Raw genomic sequence first — 22,006 nt, 5'->3', positions numbered from 1 at the left:
AAACATTGACGGATTGTTAATAGTTTGACAAGGTACAAAAATGTAAATAGCTCCATGAAGCTGTTTTTTTTTTGTAATTTTCACATTTCGTTCCGTCAAACGCAACTCTCATTCAAATAAAATTCACCCAATATGAACACTACATTCAACAACCCACCTTATTAATAGCAAAGTGCTGGGCCCCCTCTCCAGTCAGGTAATGCCGGAGCCTCGCATTCTGCGGCTCATCATCATCACTGGCTTCCACCGTGAGTAGAGAGTAGCCGGGAGATGCGTCCTCACTGACCATGGAGGTGTAACGGTGCCGCAGGCAGTATGGAGGGTTGTCTGGAAGAAATTGTGAGGGGAGTTTTAGGGGGAGAATTTGTACAGGTTGTTACGAAAGTGGTATAGTGAGCTGCAAGTGCAGTACGGATGGTTGTCTGGAAGATATTGTGAAGGGAGTTTTAGGGGGAGACTTTATATAAGTTTCTAGAAAAGTACTATAGTAACCTGAAAGGATATTTCTCTGTAGTTGTTCGAGAGAGCTCAATTTTATACAATAAGGGTATCCTCGTTCCAAATTACACAGGGCCGTTTGTTAAAATAATCATATTCTACTAATTAGAAATCGCAGTCCAAGAGCCCTCAGATCACGCCTTAACACATTAAATGACGTGTATCATCAGAATCCGAACAGTCACTTGGTCCGCGCACATTCTTATAGCGTGCGTAAACTCACCGTTATAATCAGTCACGTTTATATCCAGCCTGGCAGTCTGGCTGAACTTGCCATCAGTAGCCAGCACAGTCAGGCTATGTGCCGCTCGCGCCTCGCGATCCAGCCTCGCCGCCACCAACACCTCGCCCGTGGGCCGGACGGCGAAGCGCCTGGTCGGGTCCCCGTCGGATATGTAGAAGGAGAGAGGCGTGGTGGCCAGGTCTGGGTCTGTCACCTGGGAAAAATAGAATAGAACTTTATTGGTCACCACAATGACAAAACATACCAATAATACTTATAAACTATGAGCAATGATTAATAGACGGCCTTATCCCTAAGAGCAAGGTGGAATTGAAAAAAAAAAAAACACGCACTCATGCCTTGTACTAATGTACTCCCTTGCGGGGTAGGCAGAGGTGCATTGCTGCACCCACTTTTCGCCAGAGTGTATGTTAGTCCCAATGTAATAGGGGGCGGGCCTATTGCCATTTTACGGGCACATCCAAGACCCGAGAACAAATATCTGTGTTTAAACAAATATCTGCCGCAGCCGGGAATCGAACCCGGGACCATCGGCTCAGTAGTCAGGGTCACTAACCACTACACCATTCAGTCGTCTTGTTTAGGTGGAATTGTTTTAATTAAAATTGGTTTTTAAGGATAACACAGACCTGTTAAGTTTGTAAACCTGTAAAGGGAGACGACGCAACATTATTCTTCATGATTGATACCTTAAGAAGCCACTCGCAACTTTTAGCTCCACAATGGGGACTACCGTTTTTTTGCTCACCAGTTGGCGCCACTGTCGACTGAGGTAAAGAGGTACCATAGCTGTCAAATTTATCAAAGGCGACTTTATCAAATTGGCGCCAAATAAAGTTTTTAAATCTTGAATCTTATAAGCTTATTAATTATAAAATAACTATCATCATATCGAGTTACTATGCCGCAATGTTGTTCAGATCCGTTATATTGGGAAAGAAAAGGAGGACATATGTTACCAAGTGATAAAACTGTTCTAAAACAGTGGCTTGTGAAATAATTATTATCCGATAATCTCGTGTTTGTGAAAATCATTATAACCAATTTCAGAAAGAACATAATGTAAATAAGGATGAGGCATTTAATAAATACACTAAAAATAAAAGAATTACACACTGATTTAACTTTTATTTATCCTCTCCGTTTAAACACACTGCTATACAAAAAATATAACACATTAGTAATACACACAATGAATGCTGGTTGAGTTGTTAGTTGAAACTTAATAATGGTAGTATAGTATACTAAGTATTCTATTATTTGTGGGGGTGTCAGTACCTGCACCTGGCTCACTCGAATGGAGCCTTTGTCCATGTCCGCCTTAAGGTCTAAACTCCACTCCTAAGCTTGGACCATTTCCTACCACACTGGTCCTCTGCAGGTTGGTGGGTTCGAAAATCTAGATATGCAGGTTTTATCACGATGTTTTCATTCACCGTAAGAGCGATGGTATGTACGGTGGCCTGCGCCTAAAAGTATACAGGCGGCGATTTTAAAATAGCGATCTCAAGCTCACATGCTGCTCAAGCACATCCACATAAACACCACTGCTACACACATCACACACAACACATCCCCGGATTTATAACAGATGTAGCTGGTCCCTTCATCATCAGGGATCGCTATTTTAAAAACTCCGCCTGTATACTTTTAGGCGCAGGCCACCGTACACTGTACATAAATTCCAAAGTAGTTACTCATTGGTGACAATATCTAGATCTGGAGTTCCTTTTTTAGTGTTTACACTGCTATACAAAGTTTCTTAAGGCCACTCAACAGTATACACTGAATCATTTTGTTGTATGATGCTGTCCTCTACGTTAACAACCAAGTTACTGTTACGGTCATAGTCTTGGTGTCTGTAAAAAGCAAAAACATAGCTGTTACCTAAGCAAACAAGCATACATTTCGTAAAAAATAAGTTTGTAAACATAGCTGTTACCTAAGCAAACAAGCATACATTTCGTAAAAAATAAGTTTGTAAACAGTAAACAAACTAACCTCTGAATTAGCTGCTCTTTGAGACCGCTTATTTATGCGCCTCTTTTCCTTAATTCAGCTTTCAAAGCGTGCACATTCATCGATAAATAATCCATATTTGCGATAATTTCGCGAAAAGAGATCACTTTTCAACAGGGAAATGAACGAAAATATAATTTATCACGAAGCCCGCCAAACAAATTATATGAAAAGTAAAATGTCACTTAACCTCAGTCGACACCAGCGCCCCTAGCGGCAAATTCACACGCGTTACTCCCCATTGTAATCATTTGATAGGTCGCTAGCTGTATGGTCATTTTAGAATGAGTAAAATGCACTTAGGGCACAAATTTACAATGTACCTATGGTTTCCTTCCTAATTATTTTATCCTTCACCGTGAGGTTATCATTCTCAAAACCGCGATGCATCGAATAGTTTCACGGAGAGCGTGGTAACGACCACGCGCTTATTGCGAGCTCTCATCGCGCCGAATCACAAGAAGCATTGACTGGAACAATCTAGTAGGTATTTAATAAATACCTACTAGATTGTTCAAGATAAATACTATTTATCTAACACCCATACCTCCAACTTAATAACAACGGTCCCGGGCGGCGCCTCCTCCCCCACCTCGGCGTAGTAGTGCGGCTGCGAGAACTGACGTTCGCTGGAACAATCTAGAAGGAAGTACCTGATCTATTTATACCTCCAACTTAACAACAACAGTGCCCGGCGGCGCCTCCTCCCCCACCTCGGCGTAGTAGTGATATCTAGTAGGTATTTATCTAATACTTACTGTTCCCGTGAGCTTCGCTTCGCCATTAAAAGTTTTCCCGTGGGAATTCCGCGATAAAAAGTAGCCTTTATTCTTTCTCAAATCCGAAATTTCATTCAAATCCGTTCAGTAGCTTTGGCGTGAAAGACTAACAGACAGTTACTTTTGCATTTATATTATTAATAGGATCCGTACCTCCAGCTTAATAACAACAGTCCCCGGCGGCGCCTCCTCCCCCACCTCCGCGTAGTAGTGGGGTTGAGAGAACTGCGGCGCGCAGTCGTTGTAGTCGCGGAGCCGGACTACCACCGTGCCGCGGGACGTCAGTCTGGGGAGAGGGAATAGAAGGGTTAAAATTTTACAATAACTGCTATAGCCCAAGTAGTATTTGTCCAACGAACGTATCACCCGCGAATGTATACGTATTTTTTGCTTCTATTTGTGATAACCGCTATAAAAAGTTTATTAAACGCCTTATAAAAGTGCCAATTATCGTTTAAAACACTCACTAAATGTGGTTTATTTTTATTCGTGGTGATACAGCTCCCGATTAAGATCTGTGGCGCTCAAAATGGACGAAAGGGAGAGGGTCACTGACATGTCTCTGTCTGTCTTTTTCTGTTTCGATACGTGAATTACAACCTCAAACTCAAACTCAATGGACATCGTACTTAAATAAGCCATTCAGCTAGGTGCGGTGGTAGCTCAGTCGGGTAAGCGCCCGCTTCTCACGCCAGAGATGCGGGTTCGATCCCGGCGCTGACATGTACCAATGAGTTCTTTTAACTTAAGTACAATGTATACCATCGCTCTTATGGTGAAGGAAAACATCGTGAGGAAACCTGCATATCTAGATCTAGCAAATCTAGATATGTGAACCCACCAACCCGCAGTGGACCAGCGTGGTGGGGAAATGGTCCAAGCTTAGGAAGGCAGTTTAGACCTTGGGGATATGCACAAAGGTTCCATTCGAGAGAGCCAGGTGCAGGTACTTACACCCCCACAGAGAATAGAATAGAATAGAAGCCATTCAGCTCCCGACACTCGCTTCACTCCCACCAAACCCGCTCACCTATTGGTCCCTGCATCAGCAGCTAACACAGTCAAGCGATGTTCAGCCTGCGTCTCCCGGTCCAGCGGTCCACTGGTCTGAAGCCAGCCGGAGTAGGGGTCCAGTGTGAATGGGGAGGAGGAGGGTTCTGCGATGGAGAAGCGGACCTCGCCGTTGGAGCCGGCGTCCGGGTCTTCGGCCATTACTGTTGGAGAGAGTAGATTTTGTATTAATAAACTGATAGCCAGATGTTTTTTTAGAATAATTACATTTTATGTTATATTACTGATGTTACTTTCAATAAGATTTTGATTTTAATGGTACCCCGAGATACGGGCAAAGCCTAGTTCGGGGGCCCCTGTTCATTTTGTGATTTTAAATGTAAGATGTGCGCAAGAATACTTTTTGTTTTGTAAAATAAGATTTAAATTTTACTTAGGTATTATGTGTTTTATGTGCAAATAAACAATTTTTACTTTACTACTTTACTTTACTTTACTTTGCTAAACACGTGCATCAATAAAGTGATCTTAGAGAAACGTTACTTTTTAAGTTTCCTATTTACTAGTTTCTTTGCATTTCTTCGTAATTTCACCCGTATTTTATAGCAACTGCAGTCGGTAGGGCTGGTGCAGGGCGGGCAGGCTCGTTCACACATGGAGCAGGGCTAGTATACACACCTTGCAGCACGGCGCTGCGGGGCGGCGCGGTCTCGCCCAGCTGCACGAGGTAGGGCTGGTGCAGGGCGGGCGGGTGGTCGTTCACGTCTAAGACGTGAAGACGGATCTCGTACATGGATGAGACGCCGCCGGTGGTGGAGATTATGCCTGGAATGGAGAGTACAGATTTGGAGATGGACAAACATGAATTTGACTGGACCACATTATAAAGTAGCTGTTCTGCGATCGATAGGTGAGCGATTCACCGTGATTTGATTGATTGCGTTTTATATTTTTGAAGTTACCACCAGGAGCGCTTATCAAGACTTCATTATTAGTGCAAGTGAACCTCCATCGCAAGGAAACCCCAGAAATACACACCGATAAAATCATTATCAGTAATTATCCACTGCTGTACCAAGATCTATCCCAAGATTCTATTGCAATAACCTCAACCTTCATGTTTTTTAATGTGCTCAGTTAGATCAATATCATACCGATCCGATGAAGCGGCGCGGTCTCGCGGTCCAGAACGCCGGTGAGCGTAAGCCTTCCTCTCGCGTCCATCTCAAACAACTCCGGACTCCAGAGACCTTCCGCCAATCTGGGCATGGAGAAAATTAAGGGTTAATGGTGGTATATAGGAAAATTTACTGCATAAAGGTGCCATTCGAGAGAGAGAGGTGCAGGCAGTGAATACCCGGTAAAGAATATGAATAATAGATACCTACTAATAAATAATTATGTATTATTGATTAGACTTTCATACCTCTACTAAGCTAAGTTCCTACCTATCTGTTTTATCATTGATACAGAGCAATAACAAATAATATAGAACACAAGCTACTGAAAACTATTGTTTCGAGATTTCACTTATTGAATCATGAAGCCAGCAGATCAGTAAAATAAACCTTAATAAAAACAACATTAATTTGATTCCTCATACCTATACGTAGCTTCTCCAGCCGGTAGCTCCACAATAACCGTCCCGGGGGCGGCGTCCTCAGGCAGGAACAGGTCGGGCGGGGGCGGCGACGTCGCGGGGGCGGCAACAGAGGGGGCGAGCACTGACACCGTGACCGGGGCCTCGGCTGTTAGCCCCCCGCCGTCGGTGGCTCGGATCCAGAGGTTCACGTCGCGACCCACTGTGGAGGGATTGGGAGGGTTAAATGGTGGGATTTATTGATTAGCTGCATACAAATTGACTTGTGAGTGTAATCATTAGAGAAGAGTTTACATGATAGAATAGGCCTAAAACCAATCAGAGAAATCGGATCGTGCTCTATTTTTATACGAGTAGGGCTAGGCCTGATCTTATCGTGTAAACGTGCTTACACGTAAGGCTTTTGAGGTGTATCAGTCAAAAAATCTAAGCTATGCACAGAAGGAAACTCACCAAAACGCGAAATATTCTTAGCCAACGACAGCGCACCAGTCCCCTCATCCACATGAAAGAACCCTTTCGTCTCTTCCTCATCGAAGATGGAGTACTTAATCATAGCGTTGTCTCCCTCATCCGCATCTAAAGCTGTGAGTGTGAGGAAGGGCGCGAGCGGGGCGCGGGAGGGGCGGAGGGAGGCGCGGTATTCTTTGTGGGGGAACACGGGAGCGTTGTCATTCACGTCTGCGACGCGGACGCGGACGGTCGTGTGGCGAAGCAGGCCTCCTGTGGGAGATACATGGATATGAGACTTGTAAATAGATGATCAATTTGTTAACATTACATTCACAGTTTTTTTTAAACTGTCAAACTTTCTCTATGTTTGGCAGCAGTGTGTCAAATCAAATATAGAGAACATAAGCCAATGTAGTACCCCCTATGCTACGGCGACACATTAACACTATGTGGCTTTGCATCTTGTAGTAAGAGACGCTGCGGGGGTCTACTCCGAACGTCTCCCGCAGTAGAGCCGAGGGTGGGAGTAGAGCACTCACCTCCATCGCTAGCAGTGATGGGCACCAGCCACTCCGCCCGGGCCTCTCTGTCCAGCGGCACGTTGGCACTGAGCGCGCCGCTGCGGGGGTCTACTCCGAATGTTTCTCGCAGTAGAGCCGAGGGTATGGAGTAGGTTATGGAGCCGTATTCGCCGGCGTCTTCGTCATATGCTTTCACCTGCGGAGAAATTTCGTGTAAGTTGTGGGACTATTTTTTGGGGTATAAGTATATTGTGATTGTGTCTGAAGGTTTTCATCAAGATATACCTACAAACGCTCTTCATAGACTTGTCGCTATGTGCGCGATATCACGTTATTAAACCCTATTTTCAATCAAGTGAAACACAACACAAAATCTCCTACTTTTATTCATAATCCTATCTTGTCTGCTTTTCCTATGCTAACAAATAAACAAAGTCAAATTCAAATAATCTAAATAAAACCTCATTCAACAAAAACTTTATAAATTGTATCCAACTCACCGTGGTCAACAACAGCGGCGGCGGCTGATTCTCCATCGCCCGCGCCTCATGAAGCAAATGCTGGAAATGCGGCGCCTTTGTGTTAGCCGGCGCCGGAGACAACTTAACCCTTGCAAACACCGCATGAGCCCCATCCGACACCGACACATTCAAACTCATCGAGTTACTCGAACCAGCAAACAACGCCCAAGCTCTAGGGTTAGCCAAGCTTATCACGCCAGTCTTGCTGTCAATGCTGAACGTGTGGTGAGGGTCGTGGGACGCGATGGCGTAGCGTAGTTTGTCGGAGTCGTTGGAGTCAGGGTCGTAAGCCGAGACGGCGGTGACGGCGGTGCCTCGGGCCGCCTCGGCGGAGACCACGGCTGATAGGACAGAGCGCTCCATTCGGGGCGGGTTGTCGTTCACGTCTTCCACTGGAAATTGAGGGGTTCTTTAGTTTTGGAGGTAATTTGTAAGGGAAATATAGGATGCGAAATAGCTCTTAAAATCTGCAAGGAGTTTTCAAAAAGGCATTATGAATGCGTAGCGTGGAATGTCATCCAATCCGCTAAACAGTGCTGTGGCGCTTCTTGAAAGAGTGACTAGCAGTGAAGGATTTCTTGGCTGATGATGTATTTGTTGATAACATTCTGGCGCAAAGTCTGTGTAAGTAACTACAAGTAGCTAAATAATTCTTAACTCTTTCACTGGCAGTGGCCGAAAAGTTGCCACCATGAACTTTATGCCATGGCGGTACGCAACAGAAACATTTAACCGGACTAACCAGTAATAAACAGATGGTTGCTAGTGAGCTTGCTAGGGTTGCCCCTATCCGCCGCGGTGACGGTGGCGTGGTGCGCAGGGCTGCGCTCGCGGTCAAGTGGCGCCGCCACGCGGACGCCGCCGGAACTGTCCATGTAGAATAAGGGCTTGGACGTGTTCCAGTCGCCGGTTATTGAGTAGACGATCTCACCGTTTAGACCTGTGAAGGGGTTGTTATGTGTTTTCTAAGGTTTATGTGTTTCGTAGCATGGTAAATACATAAATCCTCCGATAAATAAGTATAGGAGAGAGCTTAAAAATATGAATGTGTTTCTATTATGTTTCTCTGGGACCTATTCATTTAGAATTCCATAAGCATAAGTTTAATCTGTAGGCACTTATTCTTTCTCACGCAATGAAGATAAAACTTCAGAACTAATTTACTTACCAGTATCATTATCAGTAGCCTTCACCACTATAACCAAGTCTCCAACCGCCGCCGCCTCACTGACAGTAGCTCTATACATGTCCTTAGTGAACTCTGGCGCACAGTCGTTGACATCTGTCACTTCAACTGTCACTCCGACGTCAGCGTGAGCGCCAGTGACGCCATCTGTCGCGCGAACTGTCAGAGTGTGCGTGCGAGCAGACTCGTAGTCTAGTGGCGACGATATTACGATGATACCTGTGGACGTAGGTTGGTTTGTATAGTCGGTTGAGGGTTGGTTGTCAGGGTTATGGTGCTTGTGATTGGTGGTTTGTGGATGGTTGGTCGAAAATGAAGATTAGACTGTGGTTTTTATGCATTGGTTGAAATATTGGTACGTTTTAGTGCAATTACAAATGGAATCTGTTGTTGTATGAACATGGGGATAACCTGAAAATAAGTAACAGAAGATAAAAGTTATGGAACTAAGCGAACGTACAGTATTATTGCCTAACTCATTTGTTAACAAATGAGTTAGAACCGACGGTTTTAAGTTAATCGCCCATAAACATAGCCATGCGAAATGAATACCAAAAGCTCACGAAATCATTAGTAAATGTCGTGATTATGTACAACTGAAAAATGAAACAATCCGAAAACATAAAACTGTTAATCGTTAAACAACATCTGACAAAACGAACCGAGACCAAAAGCTTAAGCCAAGAACAACAGACAAAAAATCGTAAAAAAATAACAAAGATAAATGAGGATATTCTGCGCAAATTTGTATGAAAAATGCTCGGTCAGCGAGGCTCAATGTACAAGCGGGTACTAGGAGTCAAGAACTGTAAGGAGTTATGCGCAGAACTTTGGACCTTATGATCGTACTCACATGGACTATTGCCTCGGACATGAGCTGTTGGATAAAACCTTGAGTTAGTAGGACAATACTAAGGGAGGTAGAAAAACAGGGGTTCCTATACGCCTGGAAGGTGAATGTAGAAATTGGTCCAGTTCAAGATCCCATATAGTCTTTGGAACTAAATCAACTCCCATTAAAATGTGTTTTTTCTAACGTTTCAGTCTTTAACTTCCAATTTTTAAATTAAAGTTTACAGGGAATGTATCTATCTGGTCAAGATTAATCTTTAGTTAATGGTTCTACACATATTAAAGTTCTAGCACATGTTGGCCCGGTTAGGTCTACTTAGATCATGCTTTTTCAGTACATTATTTCCCCTGACCACAACATGCATTGTACCTGTGGTTAGACTCTCAAATAAATATGATAAGTAACTTAAAACCCCCTTCCACCATGGAACCTAAAAAAGTGCACCCATTTGCATTAATATTATGTTGTTTTCTAAAACCCGTGATACCATATACGAATATGCCACATTCTTCATTAAAATCAATTTCAGATATTTGATTAATATCTTAGTCTTACTCATTCCTATCTCATCTCATTATCTCCACCACTAAACGATTTTTTGACATTCATCCTTTTCCATTCTTCACTCACTCCACTCACCAGTATCAAACTGCAGCTCGAAGTTCGAATTATCCTCGGGCTGCAACAGCGTATATATAAGCTGTCTCTGGAGCGGCGACACGGCCCGCAGCGCCGGCGCCAGCGGCCCCGTGTACAGCTCCTTGGCCTGAAGGGTGATTTGTGGGGATTCCCAGGACGGGGAGGCGCCGCCCGCCCACACGCGCACCGTCACGGCGGCCTCCGAGCCGCAGGCGCGGATACCTGGAATGATTGTGGTTTTTGAAATTAGCTGTAAAACTAAGGCCTAGTTTCACCATACTCCGTTAGATCATTAACATGATTAACACCTCTGGCACATTATAACAAGAGATTTGACAGATGTGTCAAAAGTCAATAAATTTTGACACATCTGATAAGAATTCAATATGGAAATTTTATCGAGTCTTACAATGTAACAGGGGTGTTCATTATCTAATAGACTATTGTGGAACTAGGCCTAAAGTTAATTGGGGCTTCGGTCATTGGACTGAGGTATGGTGAGGTATACGAGGGGAGTTGTATGGGTGAAAGAAAGGGTTGGTCGGATATCTGTTAGTCACAAACTTTTCTATGCCTGCTGGACCGACATACATACGACCATACATAGTATAGCCGGTTGTGGCTGGATGAAGAATACCGATGACAGAGTGTTGGGTCGCCCCTTGGGAGAAGCCTATTCAGAATTAGACTATTAAACTATTAACGAGCGAGTCTGCTTCAAGGTGACAGGCCGGAGCGTAATTGTGTGTGTGTAAGAGTCTGTGTGTGTACCTCCATCAAACGCAGCAATAACCAGATCGTAGGCCTGTCTGTGCGAGTCCAGCGTCTGCTTCAGCGTCACGAGGCCGGACCGCCGGTCCACGTGGAACAGCTCGCCGTGGCCGCGCTTCATCTCGTAACGGACCTGAGGAGTTGGGCATATTTAGTGAAATAAACCTTTAGTTGCACAACATAATTATGTATAAACTTAAAAAAAACAGTACAAAAAGGCGGCCTTATTGCTTAAAGCAATCTCTACCAGAGAACCTTTGGATGGAAGAGATAATATGAACATTATTATTATTAAGCTTTTGAAATTAAGGGTGTCTTGCACAACAAAGTTAATCAAAATTAAATCTATGACCTCTTGCTCTGTCATTATACTGTCAGAGCAAGAGGCAAACTATTTAATTTTGTTTAACTTTCATGTGCAAGACGGCCTAAATGTCGACACAAATAAAAGCTCTCTATAAATATGTTTGTATCCAAGATAGGTATTTTCTCTAGGATTTTACGTACGGCCCTCGATTGTAAATAGATGAATAATACACTCACAAGCAATGAAAAAGTTCCGTTCACATATAGAACGTCAATGACAGGTGCAACTTTTTCATTGCTCGTGAGTGTACTAGTGTATAGGGGCTGAATGAACCAAAAAGGAAACACCACAAACCTCTCCATTATCATTATCATCTGCATCGATGGCGTGCACTTTGATCACATGCGTCCCAGGCGGGTCGCCCGCACGGACCGCAGCAACATAGGGCTTCTCCACAAACACGGGGCAGTTGTCGTTGACATCCGTCACGGATATGTGCAGCCGGGTGTGGGCCACTCGCTCACCCGGGCCACCCAGCGCGCCCACACTCCGGGCGGATATTAGAAGGATGTAGGATGAACGCTCTTCCCGGTCGAGCGGGATTGTACCGGCGGTCACTGCGCCTGATGTTATGCCCATCTGGAATGGAGGTTGGAAGTTAGTGGATAGAATATTGACAAACAAAGAATGTGAAGTCAAAGGCAAGTTTTTTTATTTAGAATATCGTCAGTAATAATCATGGATGGCACAATAAGGGTCCATGGATTCTTATTTGAACTGGCACATAACAAAATTATAGGCGACAGTCGTTAGACAAGAAAGCTAAGTCTCAGTTTCACCATAGTCTGTGAGATGATAACAAGGGATTAGTTGGTGACTTTTGACTTGGTCAAGAATTTAATATAGAGATGACGTATAATTTATGACATTTCAATGTAACAGGGGTGTTAATGATCTACCAAACTATGGTGAAACTGGGGCTAAACCAGTAAACCATAAGAAATACCAATGCTCACCTGAAACCCTTCAACCGGGTTCAATATCTTGAACTCGACATGCTCATTCAACGCCGCGCCCAGCACGTTCAAGACTTCGACCGTCACCGGCTTCGTAGAGTTCTCCACCACCGACACGTAGTAATCCGTCTTCTGGAACGCGAGCCCGGCTGGCTCCGGCGTTCGCACCGTGACCCGAACCCTTGTGGTACTAGAATACTCCCCGTCCGACGCCCTGACCCTCAGCTTATACTCCTCGTTCAAAACATCTGGTTTATCCACTAATAATTTCCCGCTCTGTTCTAGTCTAAACGCTCCGGCTTCGTCGCCTTCTATGATATCGTACTTTATGGTCTGTTTAGTAGAATCAGCGTCTATGGCTAGTAGTTCTATGACGAGGACGTCCTTAGCGGTTGGTAGTAGGATGGTGGTGGTGTAGGTCGATTCTGGGAACTTGGGTGCACAGTCGTTTACGTCGATGACGTCGATTATGACGGTCGCCACGCTGTCGGATGTGAGGCGAGGTGTGCCCATGTCTAATACCTGTGGGTAACAAAAAAAACGTTAAATAAGAACCTGAATTATTATTATATTATATTAGGAGTACCTATTTTTCACTTATACATTCTCATATTTTTTTTGCTCTTCCTCATACCTGATAGTTCACGTTATATAAATAATATCTACCAATGATAACGATCTACAGACTCTTGCTATCTCACTCTTATCGTAGCTTATACTCTCGTTTCTGCAACATCGGTCATTTTCAATTAGTTTTTTACTTTCGTAAGTACATTATAATATTTGAAATCCTTTGCTTGGCGAAGATTTTTTAAGATCACAACAAACTTTGCTAGTTATAAATAAATAGTCTCTTAGCAACAAAACATACAAACCTTAACAGTAAACTCATATCGTGGCTGGGTCTCATAGTCCAGACTCTCTCTCAGTACAACAGCACCAGTCGTCGGGTTGATAGTGAAAACTCTGGCTGCGTCAGGGTCTAGCACTTCGAATGCCTTCTGCTGATTGGCTGGCGAGTCACCGTCTTCTGTGGTTAGCACTAGCGGCTCTGGGGAACCCTGGGTGGATAATAGGTATAGTTTGTAAAAATGGCATATGGAATGTAAACACATGACTATCTTATGTCTATGATTTTGTTCAATTTCTAAATTTATCACGTCACATTTTACACTTTAATATATTTTTTATAACAAAGCTAACAATCTTTCTAGTATTTAAGTTGTTAGTAACAACGTCGAGTCGCGCCGGTCTCTCCCATTGAACACGTCAGTGGGAAGGAGTCGTTTTACGATGCAACGTCGTATCGTGTTTATTTGGTGATTAAAATAAAACTAAAACAACTGACAACATTGTGTCTTGTAAGCCTGTGTCTAATTGTTTAAATAAATATGATTTGATTTGAGCTATAAATCACCTGTTCCGACACCAAAGCGCCAGTCTCAGCCGCTTCAGAGACTCTTCCCCGGTACTCCCGCTGCGTGAACTGCGGCGGGTACTCGTTGCGTTCTAACACGTGGATTGTGACCGGGATCTCGGAGGTGCCGCCGCCCTGGGGAGAGTAATGTTTGTTAGTTAAGTAGTGGTTTATTTCGAAGAAGTTTATGACACAAGGTTTCATTTCAGAACAAGAAAGGTCCTCTCGGGGTTACGAAACTGGCTATTTCGCTTCAGCGTAGCGGAGTGAGTCAGAGAGACCCACTGACGAAACTATACCCTATAGGTACATGTGTAGCATATCATGGCCCTAATGTATCTATTACATGTAACAATTAGGATATTAGAAAAAAAATTGTCTATACCCAAGCCTTACTATATTTACTATACAAGATTCCCCATATACACACCTTTCCAATCTTCACACACTACTATAATATAATAATACCCCACAATCTCACCATATTAGTAGCGACCACCCAAAACTGGGGCGTCACTTGCGTCGCAGGCGCTCTCTTCTCCTCGTGTGGGAATTTACTCCTCGACAATATCGCCGCTGTGGCTATCTGCCCGGCCGCGGGGTTCACTCTGAACCGGCCCTCAGCCCCGCGCAGAGAGTATTGTACTGAGCAGGAGGACCGTGCCTCGGCCACGGCTAGGGACGTGCCAATCGCCGCGTCGGAGTAGACCTCCGACGTTATTGAGGGGGTGGTGAAGCTGTGGAAGGGTTGGGGCGTTAAAATTGAATTATGCTCATACATCTGATCTACCTGTTACAATAAGTTGGCAGATTATGGGGATATAATTAGATCGGAGGAATCGGCCTGTAATTGAACCTGACTCGGTTCCATTTTGACCAGCCCTTGCTAGGTCAAAATACCCGTAGTCGTATCATCACTGATCAAATTTTACCCTAAATATTTAGGATGAGGCCAAACGAGCGTAATTTTGTGAGTTATGAGTCAGGTATTCTGATTCACGGGGCAAGGGGGGCGGGGAAGCTAATTGCTCCCCACGTCCTCGTGCACATATTTCTGCCGGAATACGCGACTCACAACTCACAAACTTACGCTCGTCTGGCCTCACCCTTAAAGTTATAATAAAATCCAAAAGTCCAACTCACACAGGCGGCGCGTTATCCGGCTCCACGACAATCACATGCAGCGGCAGCGTGGCGGCGCGCGCGGCGGGCGGCGGGTTGGCTGCCCGTACACTCAGAGTATACTCCTTAACTCCCACCGGCAACTCACGAGCCAGACGGACTTCCCCTAACAACGGATCCACTTCAAATGAACCGCTTGCGTCTCCACCGGCTAAAGAGTATGTTATCCGCGCGTTCTCCCCAAAATCTCTATCCGTAGCCTGTAAAGTTATAACTGAAGAGCCAATAGGAGCAGTTGAAGGGATGCGGGCCTCGGCTAGGCGTCGGCCCCATTCTGGAGGGTGTTCGTCGATGTCTTTGACGATGACGGTGAGGCGGGCGTAGGCGCGGGAAGCGCGGGGGGCGCTGTCGCGGGCCCAGATTGTTAGCTCGTGGCGTGAGGATGTTTCTCTGTGGAAGGTGAAGTTGTGTGAGTGAATACATGGAAATTCTATGGATACGAATATTATTTTTATATTTAAAAACATTATACTACTTTCTTAGTACACCATCTATCATCTAACGTAGTATTTGCATCAAGAATGAAAAACCTGTTGCTTCAACGCTCCAGCAAAAACATTCTAACATGCACTAACACACAAACTCTCCACGTATCTCTAACCTCATCCACTAGAGGGCGCTATTCCAACTTTTCCACGAACTATCACCCCACCAAGATAAAACCGCACCCACTAGATAGCGCTATTCCAACTTTTCCCCAAACGTCAAATTCACCCACCTGTCAAGCGGTTGAGCCAACTCCAAGACACCAGACAACTCTTGCAGTCGGAACAGTGGCATAGAGGCTGGGGCCCTTGCTGCCAGTATCCCATAGAGGACTCGGAGCCCCCGGTCCCCGCCGCCCGGGGGGCCAGCATGGACGGCGGCCAGAGCGGCCCCCACTCGAGTGTCTTCGTCCACTTCTATCGTGTACTGTTCTTGCGAGAATGTCAGGCCGCCTTCGTTTAGGTCGTTTACTACTGTTATGTTTACCTGGAAAGAAGTGTTGTAAAATTTATAATTAGTTACAGATAGTTTATACATAGTTATTTAATTACCTAGAAGTCGGAAAACCATTTTCATCTCTATCATAGCCTATGATAGATTCATCATAGCCGTATTCTACTCACACATTGAAACTCATCGGTATATATTTAGGTATCTACCTACTTGTGACACAGGGACGGAAAGGAAAATACCAAATAATGAAATAATCAAATCGGAGGGTAGCAACTAAATGTAAATTGATTGTGATGTTTGTGTATTCGAAACACTTGAATAGATAATCTAATAAATTGACTCTAAATTGCCTTTTAGGTCGTCAACCGATTAATTTCATAATAAATACGCTCGTATCAATATCACTTTGATGTCTGTCGTTTGATAAATTATACCAATTTGGCAGATACGCTGTTTGTCTTTTAGGAGTTTTTTTACGATCCAAATTATTTATACAGTTGAGTTATTCTGAATTATTTCAGAAGCTAAAATGTTCATTGAGAAATAACTGTTATCCATAATACATGAGTGATTTACGTTTTGATGGCGATAATATAAAATCTTTAGGTGCCGTCTGACTTCTCAATCATACCTTGGTGTTTTTCAAATGAGGATCACTGAACCCTGGTTCCCAACAGTATGAAGACACGTGCGATACCGAATTTGCATTAAATATCAATAAATAATTCCGCGGACGCGCTGTAAGCTCGGTTGATCCAGGTATCTACGGTTAGACTATTCGATACTCGTATAAGCGTATTAAATACATATTATTTATACATAAGTACGTACTGAAAAGGTTTTAGACTACGACCTTTTAGAATATAATTACGAATAGATTAGCTTTTTTTAAAAGGTTTCCCGTGGCAATTTCAGTATAAAAATGTGTCTATTTATGACCCTGATGTACCTACTCGTAACTTAATTTGTATCTAATTCCGTTGAATAGGTCGAGTCGGTCCAGAGGGCTGCCGGCTGAAATGAAAGGAGCCCTACGCTACATTTGACTGTTGCTGATCTCCACTCAAGAACTTATCTAGTATCCACCCAAAAGGTCACTGCTCTTTTACCCAACCCATTAACACTTCAGCCTGCTGCTTCACTATAGTAACCATAGTTCTCTAACTGCCCGGATTATGCCTAGTTTCACCTTAGTCCGTTAGATCTTTACCACCCCTGTTACATTGTAAGTGTCAACTAAAATAAAATTTCTACATTAAATTCTTGACAGATGTTTCACAATTCGGCCACTAATCTCTCGCTATAATGTAACTATGCGTTAACGATCTAACAGAGTATGATGAAACTTCATGAAACTAAGGCTTAAGCTAGGGCTACATAATCTACTCACAGGTGTATAAATAGTATTCAGTCCGTCGCTGACACTAATGTTGAGGGTGTAGAGTGCCTGCCGCTCCCACAGCAGCCGGCGCGCCAGCACCAGCGACCCGTCCTCGCGCCCCATGTGGAACTCCGAGCGGGGGTCGCCGTCTGTGGATGAGCATCTGAGGTTAGATGTGGAAGCCTAAATAATGAATTTAAGGGAAACCTAGAGCTGCATACAAAGATAGATAGAACATTATTTATTTGTACACAACACAAAGCCACTTCTTCAATCTAAGGCTGCCTGGGAGAGATCCAACTCGGCATAAATAATGTCGCCAGTTCTGAGTGATGAGAGCGAGGAAGACAGTAAACTGCGTGTGAATAGACTTTTGCTGTGTATTGTTTGAGATCTTGAGCTTGTCGAAGATCTATCAGGAACACTCATACTTTCACCAAGTCCGACCTCAAGAAAATACTGTGAAAATGTATTCAAATTAGGTTACCAAAAATATCATAAAACAGCTTAGGTATATTGTGCTGTGATTTGAGAGCTTACAGGAAACTATGAATGCAAATCCACTCACCAACAATATCATAATACAGCGTGTCCCCCTCATCATCCTCCGCTTGCAGCAGCGCCAGCAGGAACCCCGGCGAGTCCAGCTCCGCCACCTGCAGGGGGGGCGGCGGGGGCAGGCGGGGGGGCGCGCCGGAGCCGGGGGGGGCGCCGCGGACAGCCACGCGGGCCCAGCCGCAGCGGCCGCCGCCGTCGCATGCACGGACCTGGGGGTGAAGGAGTTGGAGTAATGATGGAAATCAAAAAGTGGACCAGACCGACACAGGACCGGAAGAATTGGCGTACAAATAAGGAGCCCTATACCCAACAGTGGGTGATAGAAGGCTGATGATGATTATTATGGAAAATGGTTTGAATATGCCTCGCCTGCCAAAAGTTAAAATTATGGCAACAACCCTCGAAGAGAAGGCTCATGTCTTACAGTGGATTATTAGAGGCTGTGCGTTTATGTAGATTGATGCTCTGACTATCATTTCTGTGGGATTGAGCGGCAGTTTTAGTGACTGGAAATGTTTTGATTGTGACCGCATAACAAATGGACGCTTGGACATCGCAGTTACCAGTGCGCCATTCCAGCGTCGTGACATAACAAAACTTTGCGAAAATCTTTCCGAAGCAAACCACACGAACGCCGCAAAATATGTCCCCCAAGTGGATGCCGAGTGTGAATGCGAATAATGGAGAAATATGTATGTACTCGGAATAGTTGGACAACTTTCACTTTACAAACTTGCCGAAGTTTAAGCCGAGACCCTTTTGTAGTCTGTAATCCGGGAGCGCGAGTGTCACAGGGCCGAGTCTACTAAATACTGATGCTCAACGGGCTGTCGTTGGACTGGGAGTACTCCGTTATTTCGCATTGACGGAATCACCAGGACAGCCTCCCAAACAAGCGAACTCTGTCCGTATTTACGTTTACTTATTATTGATAATCCGCTCTGGGAAAAGAATTCAGTTTTACAACGGGTCGATTAACTTTTATGTAACATTTTATGCAGTATTTCTAACCCATTGCCGAAAATTACGAGCTTTATCTGAAAGGAGCATAGAAGGGGTGCTTTGATGTCGTGAGTTCATAAAAGATTAATAATTTTTATGCTTTTGTTTTCCATCACCATTAACTTGAAGTTAATGGAGTATATTATTGCTCGTAACAAATATTCACTTAGCGCTCGCAAAAACAGTTGGTAGCTTGCGAAAACATTCTAAAAACCTCGTCAACGCTAATAAACGGTTTGTATTTCAGAAACTTCATTTATTTCTAACACACACAGAAACAACACTCTCTCTCTCTCTCTCTCAGCCTTCCGTAGTCCACTGTTGGACATAGGCCTCTCCTAACGATCGCCACCCCAAACGGTCACCCGCCATCTGCATCCAGCGGCTTCCCGCTACCTTCCGCAGATCATCAGACCAACGGGTTGGGGGGCGACCGACACGCCGTTTGCCGACACGGGGTCTCCACTCCAGAACCTTTCTACTCCAGCGGTCGTCGGCTCTGCGGGCTACGTGGCCAGCCCATTGCCACTTCAGCGTGCTAATCCTTTTGGCTATGTCGGTAACTTTAGTTCTCCTGCGGATTTCTTCATTACGAATCCTATCTCGCAGGGACACGCCTAACATAGCCCTTTCCATAGCACGCTGAGCAACTCTGAGCTTGTGGATAAGCCCTTTGGTGAAGCACCACGTCTCGGCTCCGTAAGTCATCACTGGCAACACGCACTGATTGAAAACTTTTGTTTTCAGACACTGAGGTATGTTTTCAGTGAAGATGTGTCGTAATTTCCCGAACGCTGCCCATCCGAGTTGGATTCTACGAGCTACCTCTTTATCGAAGTTGGATTTTCCTAATCGGATCACTTGTCCTAGGTAGGGATACTGATCAACAACTTCGATGGTGACACCTCCTACAGTTACGGGCGATGATGAACCATGTTCGTTCGACATGACCTTTGTCTTGTCCATGTTCATTTTCAGCCCAACTTGTTTAGAGGCATCATTGAGGTCTGTGAGCATTTCGCCTAACTCCTCCAGCGTTTTCGCCATAATAACTATGTCATCAGCAAATCGTAGATGAGAGATATATTCGCCATTGACGTTAATGCCCAGTCTTTTCCACTCTACAAGCTTAAAAACATCTTCCAGTGCACAGGTGAACAGTTTCGGAGAAATAACATCTCCCTGTCTCACGCCCCTTTGCAACTGGATCGGTTTTGTGCTATGTTCGTGTAATCGAACTGACATTGTGGCAGCATTGTACATACATCTCAACACCTCGATATAGCGATAGTCTATATGGCACCGCTGAAGGGATTGAAGCATCGCCCAGAGCTCAATAGAATCAAAGGCTTTCTCATAGTCCACAAACGCTAGACATAAAGGTAGATTATACTCCTCGGTCTTCTGTATAACCTGCCGAAGCGTGTGTATGTGGTCTATGGTACTATAGCCTTTTCGGAACCCGGCTTGTTCGGGTGGCTGGAAGTCGTCGAGTCTTTGCTCGAGACGATTCGTAATAACTCTCGAAAACAGCTTGTACACATGGCTCAGAAGTGCAATGGGTCTATAATTCTTCAATAGGGCTTTGTTGCCTTTCTTGAAGAACAAAGTCACTACACTTCTGCTCCATGCCTCCGGGCTTGTGCCTTCGAGTATGACGGAATTAAACAGCCTCCGAAGTGCTATTAAAATCGGTCTACCGCCGGCTTTCAGAAGTTCTGTCGTTATTCCATCATCTCCCGGAGCTTTGTTGTTTTTTAGCTGTTTGAGAGCTATACTAATCTCGTCTAGACTGACGTCCGGAGAAACAACACATACATTTACAATAAAAGGTTAAAAAGTAATAAAAATATATATAAAAATAAGCATGAATGTTGGTTCTCGGTGCCGAAATGGGTTCTAGCTCAGCTTGATGCTATGGGAGGTATACTACACCACACCATAGCGCTGGTTTTCAGCTAGAACCCTCCGAAACCCGTTCGTTAGCAGACTGGGAGCCCCGTATGTGTGTGGTAGTTTTGCGATTGCGGCTAAGTTGTTAGCGACACAATGTTGCGAGCGTCTCAATTTGTCATTTGGAAATACAACACACAACACACGGCACTTTAGTGAAGTATTCTCGTCTCGAGTTATTGTTATGTTGCGGCGATTTATCTTCTTGCCGTTGCACCTTTATTGTAGGTACCTACTAATGTATTTTAAGCCGATGAAATTGTTTGTTTTTGATGTATGGATCTTTACTTATCTCAGCGTATTCAGGACTGATATAATAGGCCTTTTATAAAGCGAACGCAGAAGCCCCTTCGAATGACGTAACACTTGTTATTTATACATATTATGCGTCCGGTGCACCCTGGGCAGTCAGCCACTGCATGCCTGGCCAATCCTTTCACCACAGTATCAAACCCTAGCCTACAGCTCTAATGTTTGTTATTTCCTCCTCTGTATCCTCTACTTCATCACCAATCATACTCACAGTAAGATCATAAACCCCGCCGATCTTAAGCGCGGTGACGGCGTACAGTCGGCCCGTGGTGGCGTGGACACGGAGGGCCCGGCTGCCGCGCGCGCGCCCCGTGTAGCGGACTGTACCGTTGAGCCCTGCGTCCGGGTCTAGGGCTAGCACCTGGGGGAAATTAGTGAGGATATAATACGAGTATCAGTATCATTACACAGTATAAAGCAAAGTCGCTTCCAGCGTCTGTTTGTATCTACGTTTGTTTAGCTCTTTAAAACTACGCAACGGATTTTGTGGCGTTTTTTTAAAATAGATAGAGTGTTTTAAGAGGAGCTTGTATATGTACTTTTTATCTCTGACTTCCCACGGGAAAACTTTTTAGGTCGAAGCAAAGCTGCCATTAAAATTAACGGGCAGCATTGTCGGGTAATCGTTCACTGTTGGACATCGGACGATGAAGAAGCGCCACAACACTTCCGGATAAACACAACAAAGACACAATCAAATATGTAATCCCTGAATCCGGAATCGATTTGTTATGAAAAAGCTTTTTCTCCACGAAGATTCTTGGTAATGCAATGCAATAAGAAGGGGTAATATTTCGAACACATCCAGATATTGTATAAGAGAATGGCAATGTGACAAACTGAA

The 22,006-nt window shown here is 44.4% G+C and overlaps 1 protein-coding gene across 1 annotated transcript in view; it reads right to left on the bottom strand.

Annotated features, from left to right (window-relative positions):
- LOC105398253 (fat-like cadherin-related tumor suppressor homolog) overlaps positions 1 to 22,006 on the bottom strand; it is a 104,634-nt gene that overhangs the window by 18,771 nt on the left and 63,857 nt on the right. Inside the window, exons 10-34 of the mRNA XM_048625001.1 lie at positions 21,374 to 21,523; positions 17,906 to 18,104; positions 17,347 to 17,486; positions 15,736 to 15,989; positions 14,979 to 15,407; positions 14,317 to 14,572; positions 13,836 to 13,970; positions 13,294 to 13,479; positions 12,419 to 12,940; positions 11,757 to 12,041; positions 11,096 to 11,228; positions 10,325 to 10,546; positions 9,686 to 9,709; positions 8,815 to 9,051; positions 8,389 to 8,586; positions 7,626 to 8,038; positions 7,144 to 7,321; positions 6,605 to 6,874; positions 6,155 to 6,353; positions 5,706 to 5,812; positions 5,230 to 5,376; positions 4,571 to 4,754; positions 3,694 to 3,826; positions 722 to 935; positions 158 to 327 (exon numbers count right to left, since the gene is read on the bottom strand). Coding sequence (XP_048480958.1) covers positions 158 to 327; positions 722 to 935; positions 3,694 to 3,826; positions 4,571 to 4,754; positions 5,230 to 5,376; positions 5,706 to 5,812; positions 6,155 to 6,353; positions 6,605 to 6,874; positions 7,144 to 7,321; positions 7,626 to 8,038; positions 8,389 to 8,586; positions 8,815 to 9,051; positions 9,686 to 9,709; positions 10,325 to 10,546; positions 11,096 to 11,228; positions 11,757 to 12,041; positions 12,419 to 12,940; positions 13,294 to 13,479; positions 13,836 to 13,970; positions 14,317 to 14,572; positions 14,979 to 15,407; positions 15,736 to 15,989; positions 17,347 to 17,486; positions 17,906 to 18,104; positions 21,374 to 21,523 — 5,385 coding nt within the window. The remainder of the gene's footprint in view (positions 1 to 157; positions 328 to 721; positions 936 to 3,693; positions 3,827 to 4,570; positions 4,755 to 5,229; positions 5,377 to 5,705; positions 5,813 to 6,154; positions 6,354 to 6,604; positions 6,875 to 7,143; positions 7,322 to 7,625; positions 8,039 to 8,388; positions 8,587 to 8,814; positions 9,052 to 9,685; positions 9,710 to 10,324; positions 10,547 to 11,095; positions 11,229 to 11,756; positions 12,042 to 12,418; positions 12,941 to 13,293; positions 13,480 to 13,835; positions 13,971 to 14,316; positions 14,573 to 14,978; positions 15,408 to 15,735; positions 15,990 to 17,346; positions 17,487 to 17,905; positions 18,105 to 21,373; positions 21,524 to 22,006) is intronic.

Source organism: Plutella xylostella, chromosome 13 (genome assembly GCF_932276165.1).
Source record: "Plutella xylostella chromosome 13, ilPluXylo3.1, whole genome shotgun sequence".
Taxonomy (NCBI): Eukaryota; Metazoa; Arthropoda; class Insecta; order Lepidoptera; family Plutellidae; genus Plutella; species Plutella xylostella.
The sequence above is the reverse complement of the archived record's forward strand: the minus strand, read 5'-3'. Positions and strand labels throughout refer to the sequence as shown.